Raw genomic sequence first — 16,145 nt, forward strand, 5'->3', positions numbered from 1 at the left:
ATAAATGGATTTAATATGAATGCTCATACTTAGTTGTCAACGTGGTATTTTAAGTACATACGGAAAATGAGTTTTTATAGTAATAACGTTATAACTATATGTGCATGTAGAATCGCTTGCTATTCGCATGTGGACCATCAAGGACGGGACTAATTGGTAGTGGCATTTTAATTGAAGAAGTCTGTTTCATCAATATAACATTGTAACTATGCATGTATCTGCTGAAAATGTGAGTCAATTCATTACTTGAATACATTTATATATTTATGTTAGACGAAATACCGTCGATATGTACCTTTAACTTGTCAAATCGCGAACATTTGACATTTACTGCTAATGAATGAAACGTGTATTCAGAGAAATGGCGTGTGCTGCTTCAATTTAAAGAATGTTTTTCTAGTAATTATCGCGAGTGCAAAAATGTTCTAATTCTGGATCTGATAGAGACAGATAATGATTTATTAGAAAAGAAATTATCTCCGGAGTCCATTAATGCATTATTACTTTCAGACTTATATGCCTTCTAAGTTTTATTACCTGTAAACAGCTAGAGTGTTTAAAGGCACCGTCAACCGCGATTGACGAAAAAAGAAAAGTTCTAAAATACCGTTTTTTTACAATTATAAGTTTATTATGATTAAAATATCACAAGTGTTATATTACATTACTTGAAAAAGTTGTTACGTTTTCATATTTTCAGTATATTCGGTAATAAATTTTACTGGGTACAGGTACCAGGTAACTACCAGTTAACTATAAATAACGCAAATAGATTGATCATCATCGTCACGTAGTAAACCAATGAACGCAAATTGTGCATGCGTAGTGAATTGTATATAGTTTATACAGTCGAAACCCGATGGCTCGAACTATAAAATGTATTTAAAATGACCAATCCACTTGCGTTATTTATAGTGTGTTTATCTTTATGTCAACTATTTTCGCGATGTACTATCGATTTCACATCGCGAAATTTTATTACCGAATATACTGAACATATGAACTTTTTTTCAAGTAATGTAATATACTAGTCGTGATATTTTAATCAATATAAACTAATAATAAAAAATGGTATTTTAGAACTTTTCTTTTTTCGTCAATCGCGGTTGACGGTGCCTTTAAACACACTGAAAACGTACTGAAAAACAAATGCAAAATGACACTTTCCTGATAGAAACCATCTAATGCTATTTTACGCATTGACTGTATTATGTTGGTTAATATTGCTCGTATAATATGGATGCTCTGGAAGTTGTTTGGTATCTACTGAGCCCTTGTTTTTAAACGTTTTTAATGTTATCTTAAGTGATAATTTTGAGTACATATGGTGTGCGATTTCTCAAGTTGTTTTGTTTAAAGTTTTGAGTCTGACCCAAACCTGACTTTGAAGAGATATTTGTGCATATGATACATATTTGGCATAGGTTTGGGATTTTCTTGTCCTGAATGACATATTCAATACTCGTCGAAGAGAAAAACCCGAAGCTCTCAAAACTTGAGAATGTTCATCATATTGTACCAATGTGCCTTAAAACTTTTGTCTTGAAAAACCAAACAACGCTTCGCCTCACCTCATTCGGTTGAAGTCCACAAATTTCTTCTGTGCGGTCCAGATCTGGTCCTTGATCTCGGAGATGTCCCTCTTGCATTTCTCGATCTCCACTGCCTTCAGGCCCTCGACTGCGGTAAAAGACGACACTCGTATGCAATGATAATAAACATCCCGTTGGTGCGCAAAGCACGCAAATGACTTCCGTGGATGCACAAAGCAGCACGCAAATGACTTCCGTGGATGCACAAAGCACGCAAATGACTTCCGTGGATGCACAAAGCAGGCAAATGACACCCGTGGATGCGCAAAGCACACAAACAGTAGCTGACAATCAGGACCTCGACTGCATTGAAAAATGACACGCGTAAGTAGGTGAGTACACCAGCAGTTGTAGGCATAAGGGCCCTCTTCTGCAGTGCTTAGTGAAACCCGTATGGCGTTGGTGACGCAAACCACGCAAGCACTTGTTTGTTTTAAGGAACGCTACTGCGATGAAAAATGCCACCCGCTGGTGACGCGACTCACGCAATCAAGTGTAAGCAATTACCGTAGACCCATTACTCCGTTGGACGACGCCACGCGTTAGGTACAGTAAGCACGCAAGCAGTTGTTGGTCATTCAGGCCCTCTACTGCGGTGAAAAATGACACACATGGGTCACACGAAGCACGCAAACAGTTATTGGCCTCAAGTCCTCAAATATCGTCACTCGTATTTTACGCAAAGCACGAAAGCAGTGGTAAGTTACGCAAAGCACGCAAACAGTGGTAAGTAACGCAGTGTAGAAGGTTTCTTAAATAGTTAAAACAAAGCAAGGTTGCGCAAAACACGCAGTTGAAGGTTGCGCAATAAGGAACGCAAAGCATACACAAAGTCGTAAGTACAAACGGTACACAGCTAGCGAAAACTGCCGCAGTTTGTAGATTGTGTCATGTGGAATTTTTACGAAAAGCACGAGGAAAGTTGCAAATTACACAGCGCAGGCGACGCAAAGCATTGATATACGATATATGGCGTAGGTAACGCATAGAAATAAAAAAAAATAAAACGATAATGGTAAGGTAATACACATTTGTGAAAGTTCCCAAAAGTACACATAAGTAGGGAACAATACACGTAGCACTTACTCATTTATTCAGCAAAAAGATGACAAAACAGACGAATTATTGTTCTTAATGACAGTTGAAAAGAGAACGTGTAGACGATTGGACACGGACATAGGCTGATGAAATCTTTTGTTGAAAGCATTTATGATTTTCTGCTTCCCAAAATAGTTTCAGAAATATAAAACGAACAGCAAAACTTTGTTCATTTAAGTCAACGACTTTAAGGGTCATATCAACGATATATGCAGTATAATATTACAAAATTAAGATTATCTTTCAGAATGTAAAAAAATTATTGCATCTATGTGTTATTTTTTAACGCTTTAATTAAGTTGTTGTCTCATTAAAAGTGTCCATAAAGAACATTTATATTTTATATGTTAACTTTATTTTTTTTGAAATATTTGTCGAAATATTCTTTGATTTTGAGTATTGATGTTATTTTAATCATTTTTATTATATCGATATTAGATAACGTCTAGGATTATCTAACAGAATAAAGAGACTTTGCATAGATACCATTAAAGCCTACATTAAGGGGGAAATACCGGCGATGTGCGACTTTAAAGCTTTGACAGTGGACTCTGTAAAAATATATTAAATATAGCGAGACAAACAGCTTTGGACAAAAAATGCATATTTGACACATAGATAACGTCGAACATAAAATATTTTATATAACTATGTAATTGTAAAGTATTGTTTATTAATCCATTTATGCATAGCGTCTAAAAAAGGCCTTTGCAAACAGCGTAGACCAAGATGAGACGCCGCATAATGCGGCGTCTCATCAGGGTCTGCTGCTGCTTGCTGAAAGGAATTTCTGTAAGAAATATTCTAAATATAGAAATAAATATACTAGACATCCTTAATTTTGGAAATAAATTGATCCAATTTAGAAGTATGGAAGAGTCCACTAGGCATACATGGGTTAATGAAGATCCGCTAAAAACTGCGTGTTGTATTATTGTTTAGACACATATATGCATAGAAGTACATTTTTCATGACAACACATTCTCAAAAAACGTATACTCACTTTCTAATTTCCGCTCTAAAGCTAATAATCTGCTTGAAATTTCCGTCTTCATTTCTTCCACTTTGAAAGCCCTGTAAAACAGTTTTTTAGTTTATATATAATCTAAACACGAACATACCTTCTTAAGCGCTGTCAGATTTGTACAATAAGAAATACCACATATGAATTAAATTAGACTTGAATTCTGACGTGTCGTTATATATGGCTCCCACAAAGGACATAATTCACCAAGACATGTCAGACAGACTTCCTTTTGGCTTAGTGTCTAATTGGTTAGTGTGTTAACATTATACGAATTACAAAATATGCGTTTTGGGTTGAATTGTGTGGTTTTCATATTGTGTAATGGTTGTGCGCAAGTGTCAAGTTTATACTCGTAAAGTAAGATGTTACTTACGATGACCCTGAAATAAAAACTTTTGAATCGCACTAGAAATCGTATGTGTGGATATTAATAGTCATTTTTATAAGGCTTTGATCATTCTTAAGACAACGGACACAAATAGTTGTTGCTTAACTCAACAATAAACAATGCAGAATGCGGCGTTGATACCAAATGGATACACGTTAAATGTAAATCCCAGTTCAAATGAATTTTTGACTGATAAATTAAGAATTGCAAACATTTTTTTTCTATGATCGTCGACTCAAAATTTATCACCCTATAAACAATCATATGAGTCCCGTTCTGGAAAAATGGGGCTTGATGCACGTGTCGTCCCATATAAGCCTGTGCAGTCCGCACAGACTAGCCTGTGCAGTCCGCACATACTAAGCAGCGACGACACTTCTCGGAGGTATATGTCCATTATAGGAAGTCTTCTCTTAGTGAAAATCTGGTTTTAGCGAAAAGTGCCGTCCCTGATTAGCCTGTGCCGACTGCACATAATAATCTGGGTCTACCCTTTACGCAAAGCAGTAAGATCCGCGTAACCAGATCGTGGCGCATATGCTTTAACACTAGGACAGTTTGATTTGGATATTTATCATGGCAACCGAATCTTGGGGCAAAGGAAACAACAGAAATGACGCCAACATTAAGTTTCGTTTTAAATGTAGGAACGGACAACTGAACAAGGGACGCAAATAAACGTACAATTCATTGAACCTCTTATTTGTTTAGAAAAACTGCCAAGCAACTTTATAGCTAAAATTTCAATATTTATTTTGAAAATTCGTCTCAGTTTGTGAGAGTCTAATTAACCCATTTATGCCTAGCGTCTAGAAAAAAAGGCCTTGGCAAACAGCGTAGACCCAGATGAGACGCCGCATGTTGCGGCGTCTCATCAGGGTCTGCGTTGTTTGCTTAAAGGAATTTCTGTGAGAAATATTCTAAATATAAAAATAAATATACTAGACATCCCTAATTTTGGAAATAAATGGATCCAGTTAAGAAGGATGGGAGAGTCCACTAGGCTCAAATGGGTTAAAGTACTACGATTACTCACATGTTGCGGCCTCGTGTAGGAAAACTCTGAAAAACTTCGAAATGTAAACCAATAATATATGTTAATATATATCAACATGTGCCGAATAAAATGAACTCACTTGTTGAACCGGGGGTTTCATGCTTGTGCGTAAAGTGTCGTCCCAGATCAGCCCGAGAAGTCTGCAAATATCATTAGGGAGGATACTTTCCGCGTGTATGATATGTTCCGCTCTAAGAAAGTCTCTTGTTAGCAAATATCTAATTGAGGTGGACTTCACAGGCTAATCTGGGATGACACTATATGCATATGCATTTAACCCCCCTTTTCACAGAGGGAGGCTAAAATGTACTAACTTGTTGAACTGGTCAGCTACATGGCTCATCAGCTGCGTAAGAACTTCACTGTCACCTATAACAAAATCAAAACGCTGAGAGCATTGGAAGAGTATTTGCGGAAAAGACATATAGGTCTTCGGAGATATACGGCAAAGTTGGCGTTTAACATGTTTATTAACAATACCAGAAAAGTCGGCAGCTTTTTTTCCTGCAAATATATCTTTTTCGATTAAAAACCATTGTCGATATCGCCAGTTGGGCTTTGCAAATATTTCATGATTGTGAAACGGTGCCTTTTAAACGAGAGTTATCAACCCATTTTGGAAAAGATACAGATTAAGCATCTATAATTGATCACTTTTACATAAAGTGTACATTTACAGTAGGAAACACAATAATTCTCGGAACATTCTTTGTTTTCTTGATGTTGAGTATATCATATTATTGATAGATAGAATAGTGTTAATAAATATAATGATAATCACATCTAGTCATTATAACATTATTTCATTCCTTTTTTTAAGTTTGAATTTCTTACTGTTGTTCAAATTGCACTGAATTTTTCTGATTTATTGTTTTGGTAAACTTTTCAACTTTCCCGATTCTTCTCTGTACGGAGTTAATCTACCTTCCTAATCTGCACTCAGATTATTTTCAGATGTCATTGACTCAAAGGAATTTAATGAAGGCTTACTTTGCAATGCTTCTTATTAGTTCCTCATAATAAAACATCTTCAAAAGCTTTTTATTCATCAACCAACGTGTCGTGAAATTGGATCAAGCAAAACCCTCGCTTGATTAAAGAGCGCATTGATCATACCTATACGTTAGATACTTAACCCATTCATGCCTAGGGGACTCTCCCATCCTTCAAAATTGGATCAATTTATTTTCAAATTAGGGATGTCTAGCATATTTATTTCTATATTTAGAATATTTCTTACATAAATTCCTTAAAGCAAACAGCGAAGACCCTGATGAGACGCCGCATCATGCGGCGTCTCATCTTGGTTAACGCTGTTTGCAAAGGCCTTTTCTCTGGACGCTAGGCATTAATGGGTTAAATGACATCCCGTTCGTAAAAGACATATTACACCATATTAATGACAACTGTCTTGCAAACGCTTTTGCAAGACATACAATTTAAGAACAGTTAAGCGAAATGTGTTAACCCATGCTTGTCATTCTATTTTAATACCCCCACCACCACTAAAATAAGGATTTGGTGCTAAGAAAATCAAGGTCTTTGTATAAACACATCTGTTCAACGGTATGTCTCCATGGCAATTTAACTGTATAGGTCGCCGTGGTGTAGAGGATATGGTGTCCGCCTCGTGACCGGGAGGCCATGGGTTCAATCTCCACGATAGACACCACGTATTGGTTCTAGTTCCAGGAAACGGACTCGTTTCAAATAAGACTTAGACGTTGTATGGACTCGAGCTATATGTCAGGTTTGAAAAATTATCTGTTTATGTACATCTGATATTGCGACATTGTCCGTATACATTATTTGCATTTATATTAATTCATTAACCTATGTATACCTAGCGTCTAGAAAGAAGGCCTTGGCAAACAGCGTAGACTCAGATGAGACGCCGCATGATGAGGCGTCTAATCACGTTCTGCGCTATTTGCTTAAAGGAATGTCTGTAAGAAATATTCTAAATATAGAAATAAATATACTAGACATCCCTAGTTTGGGAAATTAATTGATCCAAGTAAGAAGGATGGGATAGTCCACTAGGTATAAATGGGTTAATAAATGTGTAGCGGAAATCGTTTGTTACCTTGATTCGAAGTCGGTTGCTGGATTTGAACTTTGTAAGGTGTCCTGCAAAGAAGAAAATATAAATATATAGTTTTCGTCGGAATTGCCATAATTGTATATGTTAATTAAATTTTTGCCTAACGCTTATTGTGTTGAACATAGAGGGTATAGTAAACCTTAAAAAGAGCGGTGTTCACAAAACGTTTTAAGTAAATTCCATCCTTAAAATTGTTCTGCAATGTTTCTTAACGACAACATTTCATGAAAGGATCTTTTTCGCAGAAATTTCGTTTTGTTTACGAAAATACTTCATTTCAACGTCATTGAATAGATTTACTAGCAAACACTCAAAGCTGTAATATTTGGAATAAGATATGGGCTGCGCTCTGTGAAAAGGGGGCTTAATGAATGTGCGTAAAGCGTCGTCCCAGATTAGCCTGTGTCATCTGCACGGGCTAAATAGGGACGACACTTTCCGTCTACACTAGATTTTTGCTAAGAAGATACTTTCTTGAAAAAAAAACATAACGTAAAAGCGGAAAGTGTCGTCCCTGATAAGCCAGTGCGGACGTCACTTTTCGCACATGTGACACTTTACGCACATGCATTAAATCCCCTTTTGACAGAGCGCGGCCGATATCTTTTATATAACGAGTACGCGCCTTTACTCAAAACTAAACACGTGAATATTTCAAGACTTGCGTATTATTCATACGATATATAACCGACTTACGAAAAACCAATGTTTATGGTCTATTAGCCATTGCTATTCAGATCATGTTTTATAGTGCTTGGTAAATTAACTTCGCAGCGGCACTGCGTCTATATTTAACCGATTTTATTGACACAGCTGACTGAATCATCACCGCCATGTTCATACGACAAAGAAATATGTACGCCAACACAGGGACCAGTGACACTAAGTTAAAGACTTGAAAGAAGCAACATAAAACCTTACAGTCATTATTGTATAATTTGTATTATATTGGTGCCTCGTTTTAGGAAAGTGGAGCTTAATGTTTGAGCTTAATAACTTATGTGTAGAATGTTATAACTGTATATGCAAATGTGATTCTTACACTAGAATTTTAAATGCGATTGCATCAAATGAAGCTGTCTAGTTAGTATAAAAAATTAATGATTAAAAAGACAAATAACAATAATAACAATTTGTATAAACAAATCATTATATACATGTATGCTAAGTGTTTCTATGTTAATACGTAGTGATTTATTTTGAAAGATTGATTTTTGAAAGATTGATTTTTGATTATTGTATCATATTTTGCATATTTTGTATTATCATAATTATCATCATCATCGTCATCATCATCATCGTCGTTGTCTTCGTCGTCGGATTTGATAAGGAAGTTATTATGACATTTAACTATATAGTTCTTTTTTTCCCTTGTATGTTCGTATGCATGTTTCAAAATATATACTTGTGTTATGTTACTGACGACCACATTGTAAAAAATTAATTATTTCTTAATGTGAATTATTCATGAAATAAAGTTATTATTGTAATGCAACGAAAAGTTTCGGCCCATATTAGCTTGTGCAGTCCGCACAAGTTAATCATGGACGACACTTTCCATTTTTATTTTTATTTTATTTTAAAGGCTTTTAATTTAGCTTTTCACTTCGCATTAAGCCCAGTTTTCGTAGAACGCTGCTCAATTTATTTATTTATTGTCTACCTAACTGGAATAACGCCTCATTTGAAATAAGGCCAACATTTTTTTATTATATGTTTTACGGGAGCGACCGACCCTATTTTTCGACAAATACAAATAAAAATAAAAGTTACTTTCGTTCTTTTTATTTACATTTCACCCGCCGACCTAGTATTTTATCCAAAACTAGAAAAAAATGCGCAGATTGCCGAAAGTGTTGTTCAAAATTTGTTTATAATACGGATTGTTTCGTTGTGCCAATTCGACTTGTAAAGCGTCAGCGATTTTAATTGGCTATTGCAGCCAATGCCACACGCTATTAGCCAATCGGTGAGTATTTAACAAATGATTTTCATATTTTATTCCCGAAATGGCGGACATTAACATCAACGAGACAAATGCAGCATATTTTAAAATCAAATTTATTAAAAACGGAGCAGAAACAATTTCAATTAGAAAAGATAATCTTCAGAACACCATTGTTGACATCATGCCCATATTATGTGATACGAAATTCAAAAATAATAATGAGTTTTTGCAGATGATGCAAATGTGTCACCATCGATAACTTTCGGTGTGTTAAAATGTTTTGGGTAGGTTTAATAAATATGCGTATTTATTAAAATGCATAACCTGCAATATTTTTATAGTTAAAAATCAACATCCCGAAAATGTCAAAGAAGTACTACTTTACGTTTCTTTATAATGAACATGAGGACTGAACCACAGGTACTTGCATCAATAATCCCATTCCCCACCCACCCATATATATTCTTTATTTAGAAAAAAAAGTATGCAGCACAGCTTCTGAAGAAAATAAAATTGGGTCCCGATGTTCGTATGTCTGTCAAAGTCACAAGAAAGTTTAATTTATTTTTCTTGACATTATTTTCCCAAAATGAGTTATTATTTAGCCGAAATATGATGTTCTATCAACTTTAAATAAGGTTTTCATACTGCAAGATTTGTACTGCAAGGAATGCAAATAAATTTATCACACCTCGGGCTCTGTTGATAAATGTGCTCAATAGGCTCTATGTATTTGTTCCAAGGGTTATTATTATCTTCACATTTATATAGCTCTCTCTGTTTATTATATATCCAAAACATGTTATTGCTGTTTCTCCTTAAATAATACAGACAACACATTCCATAGAAATTTTCATTTGAACTTAAACTGTGAATAAGAGAGGAAAAAAATAATATGCACAAAAGTTTACACCATTTTATTTTGACAATACTGTGAGTCTTTTACGAAATTATTAAAATAAAATACTTTTTAAAAATATACAATTAAATAGTTCAAAAGTTGTGTTCTATTTATAATTAATCTTGCGAGTAAGTTATATACAGTCAGCAGAGTAATTCTACTACAATAATTTAAATCCTTGCTACATGTGCTATTTAATTCTTTATACGGCTTTCACTTAAGAAAATGTTCAATAAAATAAATCTAGGTTTCTATGTATATTGTGTCTTTTACCTAAATATTTTGTTGGGGCTAATGTGAAGCCAATGGACATGATACAAAACCTACGAAGATTACCGCCATACAATGTCACATACAAAATAATTATCACCTAACCCATGCGTTTTGAGCGAATAATATTGTTTAACTCTTTATTATATAAGTAAATATTAAGCATGTGAAACAAGGACGGGGTATTTTAAACTCCAAATGTATGATTTGATCACACCTATAAATATTGAACCCCTGACCCTTGAGGTGTCTGTGTTGTTAGGGATTATCAAAGACATTAATCTATATAAATCAGTTGAACCCTGATGCGTTTACAGTTTTGACCACGGAGACATGCTTTGAGGAAACTTAGCAAAGAACCACTAAATGGTTGGCATGCAACGCATCAAACCAAAGGGCTATGCGGTTTCAGAGAATGATCATATTATTTATATTTATAAGCAAAACAGTAACCCATAGGGAGGGCAATTTTTCTGCATGATTTGAACAAACTTCAACTTTACGTGTATAAACACTAAAACTCTTTCTGAAAATAAAATGAAATGCAGCACAAAGTCATGTTTTTATAAGTCTATAACTCACGGGTTCTTAAATGAAATATTCACATTTTATGTACTAGAATTTTCACTACACAAAGTTTTGATCAAGATCAATTCAAGCGCAGTCTGATCAGAATCCAAAGTGTTCGCTTAACATCTTTAGAAGTACTAACTGAATGAAAATTATGTTGAACAGTTGGATCCTGATCAGACTGCTCTTTTGGAGCCAAAATGGTCGCAATCGCCCTAAGGTCCAATTTCCTGTTATGTGGCTCATTTTTTCTCATGATTACAAATAATCATGATATAAAGCAAGTCTGTTGTATATTAAATAGTATGTTTTAGTGTGCATATTCCACCCATGGATGAAAGTTACAAAGTTGGTTGTTATTTAAAGCTATTAAACAATTTATAAAAAACCTAACCCTAACGACTTTTAAGTAGACTAATAAAAAAGTTATGACTATTTAATAGATAAGATAATTATATTCAGCATAACTATTCAATGATAATAAAAAATATTGTATGGCCTTTCTGGTATTCCATGAGGCGTTTTTGGTTCACTTATGCGGCCTTTTTGGGAAGCCTTTTTGGTAAACGGCCTTTCTGGTACTATACCTTTCTGATACTTTGAGGGGAGCAAAACACCCATTTGATACATTACATTTAACACATTTTAAATACACATGATAGCAATACAAAAAGAGCATGCAATTTGTACCGAAATTATCGAGAATATCTTCCAACGTATCGATTACCGATTCGCTTAGTCAGTTAAATGACGGACTTCGGCGGAGTGACCTCCCTTGAAATCGGGGGGGGGGGGGGGCGGCTTCACTCTCGCTGTCGAAAGGTTAATTGTTGGCGTTGTTTGCGATACTTTTTTTTGTTTTGTTTTTGTTGTTGGTTATGGTAGAGGGGGTTATTAAGTTGGAATGCTGAAAGGTACATTTTGATGGCGTTAATTTGTGTATTCTTGTTGTTGTTAGTTTTTGGTGGAGGTGTTAATATAGCTGAGATTCTGAACGTTATTGTTGATGGTGATAATGTTTGTGTTGGTTTTGTTGTTAGTTTTGTTGGTGGTGTTTATGTAGCTTGGATTCTGAAAGTTATTTTTTGATGGTGTATATTTTAACTGTGATGTCGCTAATGTCGTTTTTTAGGCGTTTACGAATCGATGTTGTAGTCAAAGAGATGTTAATAATGGCGGTGCTGTTTGTAGTTGTTTGATGTTGATTAACGAATTGTGTTTGTTGTAATAGCGATGCTGCTGATGGAGAGGTTGTTCATGGTGTTTATGGATGGCGGTGGTACTTTTATTGGTGATAATGATGATGTTTTTGATGGTGGTAGTGTGTTTGTTACGAAACGTGCTTGTTAGAACACGTTTATTTACACCAAGGGATGAATTGATGAACAATAAGATACAAAACAAATGCAATAGACATGACAAACGCGTACGTACGAACAGCACGCACATTGGGGCCACCGCCTTGGATCGGTCAAGGAACCAAGGAACAAGCACTGGATGTTTAAACCATTTATGCCTAGCGTCTAGAAAAAAAGGCATTGGCAAACAGCGCAGACCCAGATGAGACGACGCATGATGCGGCGTCTCATCAGGGTCTGCGCTGTTTGCCTAAAGGAATTTCTGTACGAAATATTCTAAATATAGAAATACGTATACTAGACATCCCTAATTTTGGAAATAAATTGATCCAATTTAGAAGGATGGGAGAGTCCACTAGGCATAAATGGGTTAAAAAGGTTAAACGGAGCTCCAAACCTCACACCTGGTCCATAAGTATCCAAAAACATTTAACTGTACATAAACAGTAACCATATACCATCACAATTCCAATTAAATCGCAGTAAAAAGACTACATATCAATGACCATTTATATACTAAATTCGTATACACAGACCAGAGTACCAGGGCCGTAACTTTTTGAGGCACGATGACATGAAACCAAACGATCATCAACATCTTCTCATCTTTATCAAAAAGCTTATGCCACATGGCAACATTTTTACTTAGCATTGCCAGATGTATATTTAATGCCTAGAAATTAAGAAAAGACAATTTATAAATATAAAGACACTCTTTATTAACTTTTATTATTATGAATCCTCCTCACTTTTCATTTACGAATACTATATGTGTGATGTTTCACTTTTGTCATTATAGTTAACAATGCGATGATTAATAATTTGTTGTATGTTCTGTTGACTTTGTACTTCTCCATGTCGATATATTATCTAGTGTGCTGTGCCATCGTTAAATGTTTTAATAATACACTTTGGACATTGGACGATTAAGTTTCAACATTATCTAACCCATTTATGCCCATCGTCTAGAAAAAAAGGCATTGGCAAACAGCGTAGACCCAGATGAGACGCCGCATCATGCACACAGCGTAGACCCAGATGAGACGCCGCATCATGCGGCGTCTCATCAGGGTCTGCGCTGTTTGCTTAAGGAATTTCTGTAAGAAATATTCTAAATATAGAAATAAGTATACTAGATATACCTAGTTTTGGTAATAAATTTATCCAAGTTAGAAGGATGGAAGATTCCACTAGGCAGAAATGGGTTAATCGTCGTACAAAGCAGAAACCATTCACACACAGATTTTACAAGGCCAAATTACAAAGCTTGGTTATGTATGTCTATCTGAAGTCATAACAAAAATGTGCAATGTAAATATGTTAAAAAAATAAGATTGTTTCAAATACATAAAATGATCACATCCCATAAATACTACTAGTATATGCAAACATGAGGCTTCTCTGAAATTGTAATTTTGCCGATCTTACCGCATCAGGTCACTTAACCCATTTATGCCTAGTGGACTCTCCCATGCTTCTAAATTGGATCAATTTATTTCCAAAATTAGGGATGTCTAATATATGTATTTCTATATTTAGAATATTTCTTACAGAAATTCCTTTAAGCTAACAGCGAATACCCAGATGAGACGCCGCATCATGCGGCGTCTCATCTGGGTCTACGTTTTCTAAGGCATTTTTTCTAGACGCTAGGCATAAATGGGTTAAATGTCGACTCGTGCTGCAACATGGTTGCTACAAATGTTTTCCGCTCGATTGTTTTTAGAGTATACAACGATGCTAAATAATTATTTTAAATAAGATGATTGGTGTCAAAAGTATATAACTGTACGAATATTAGCACTGTAAACTAGTGGGAAAAGAGTAGACGATATTGCGACAACTAAATACTAAATGAAAAAAATAAATTAAAAAAATCATCGTATTTACATAGCACCAGTTCATAAATGAACCTCTTTGTAACACCTGAAAATCAATGTGAGCTCTCGTTCTCTCCGCGGGAAATGTTTAAATTAACAGTTAATTCTCTACAATAAAGCGTCTTCGTGAAGCGACATAATAGAACTTGTTTGTAAACACGAAATATTTTATTTATTAATTTAATATTCTAATAAGAACATAACGTCAGTGAAAACTACGAAACCCAAGTAAATTAAATGTCGAATACATAAATACACCGTGGTAACTACGTGAATAACCAGACTGCTTGTCAACCACCTGGTTCAAGAGTCGAGCAAACATCCACGAATCAACGTCGCAATCACACGATTCATGTGATTCAATACCACGCAAATCACCACCAAACCTCTCAAACACGCAAATCACAAAACAAAGTGTCAACCACGTGATTCGCCAGACAACGTTTCGACCACGTGATTCACCAGACAACATTTTAAACACGTGAATAACTAGAAACCGTGTCTACCAGATGGGGACCACGTACTGTGAAAAGCACGAGACAACTGCCAATCTACGTGAATCATCTGGCCATGTGACTACCCGTATTAACAAACTAATTAAGTACACATGTTCATGTACATAACGGAAAAAACGTGAGAACATTTAAACCACAATACAATGTTCCAATCACGTGACTTACGTTGGCGTGTTGCATGGCATGGCCGGCGACATTGACACGTGCGCACCGCTTGCATCCTTGAGGGACAATGAGCAGTACCTGTAATGATAGCAGAACTTATAAGCATCATTCTTGAAAAAATGTTCTTTAACTCATTTATGCCTAGTGGACTCTCCCATCCTTCTAAATTGGAACAATTTATTTCCAAAATTAGGGAGGTCTAGTATATTTATTTCTATGTTTTGAATATTCCTTACAGAAATTCTTTTCAGCAAACAGCGCAGACCCTAATTCGACGCCGCATCCGGGTGTACGCTGTTTGCCAATGCCTTTTTTTCGAGACGCTAGGCATAAATGAGATCAAGGGAGTTTACTTAAAGGAACGTTCCTGTGTTTGGGACTGACATTTCATCATATAAAAATGAATTTCGAAGAATCTAAACAAAAGGTGGAAAATTTCATCGAAAAAAAATCAAGCGAATACGGTAGATCGTTATTATAATTTGTAAGTACACATCGTTGATGTTCTGATCGCTGCTGTATTTTAAAAACGTTTCCTTTTATCTGAATATATAGTGCAATCTTGTACCAAAAAAACCCTTTGGTTTTTTTTTGTTTTTGGTCGTTAATTTACAGATCAACTGCTTTAAATCGAAACAAAATAGATCTACTCACTTGCTACATCCAGCCGCCTGTGCAACCAGTTCGTGGATGTCTCGTGCGCTGCAGTGTTTACTGAACACGATCTGTAACACAGAACACATTTGGTAAAATCGCATGAAAAACAACTGTTTGACAGTTGATGTAGAACCACGTTTAACCCATTTATGCATAGTGGACTCTCCCATCCTTCTAAGTTGGATCAATTTATTTCCAAAATTAGGGATGATTAGTATATTAATTTCTATATGTAGAATAATTCTTACAGAAATTCCTTTATGCAAACAGCGCAGACCCTGATGAGACGATGATTTTTTTTCTAGACGCTAGGAATAAAAGGGTTAACATCGCATGCAACACAACAAATAACAAGTAAGTGACCCTGTGTTTGGCATCACATGAAGCGCAACTTGTAACACATAGCATGGATAGCTATTTTAACAAAACATGAAACATCGTGTGTTTAAAAACATTTTAAGTGACATAAATACTCAAAATAAACGAATATTTCGCAAAATTTTCGTAAAATAGAGTTAACCCAAAAAAGCTGTGTTCCTCAATATAGCAATAGCCAGAATTTCAACGCTAGATGTGTTATGGTCACATAAATTTGACGAGATACAAAATACTCG

At 35.3% G+C, this 16,145-nt stretch overlaps 1 protein-coding gene across 1 annotated transcript in view; it reads right to left on the reverse strand.

The window, feature by feature from the left end:
• Nucleotides 1–1,567: 1,567 nt before the first annotated feature.
• Nucleotides 1,568–16,145, reverse strand: part of LOC127859733 (high affinity cGMP-specific 3',5'-cyclic phosphodiesterase 9A-like) — a 33,894-nt gene continuing 19,316 nt past the window's right edge. The window contains exons 2-7 of the mRNA XM_052397240.1: nt 15,529–15,599; nt 14,875–14,952; nt 7,250–7,293; nt 5,478–5,532; nt 3,695–3,765; nt 1,568–1,680 (exon numbers count right to left, since the gene is read on the reverse strand). Of these exons, the coding sequence (XP_052253200.1) occupies nt 1,568–1,680; nt 3,695–3,765; nt 5,478–5,532; nt 7,250–7,293; nt 14,875–14,952; nt 15,529–15,599 (432 nt within the window). The remainder of the gene's footprint in view (nt 1,681–3,694; nt 3,766–5,477; nt 5,533–7,249; nt 7,294–14,874; nt 14,953–15,528; nt 15,600–16,145) is intronic.

This window comes from Dreissena polymorpha, chromosome 15, assembly GCF_020536995.1.
Source record: "Dreissena polymorpha isolate Duluth1 chromosome 15, UMN_Dpol_1.0, whole genome shotgun sequence".
In the NCBI taxonomy this organism is placed as follows: Eukaryota; Metazoa; Mollusca; class Bivalvia; order Myida; family Dreissenidae; genus Dreissena; species Dreissena polymorpha.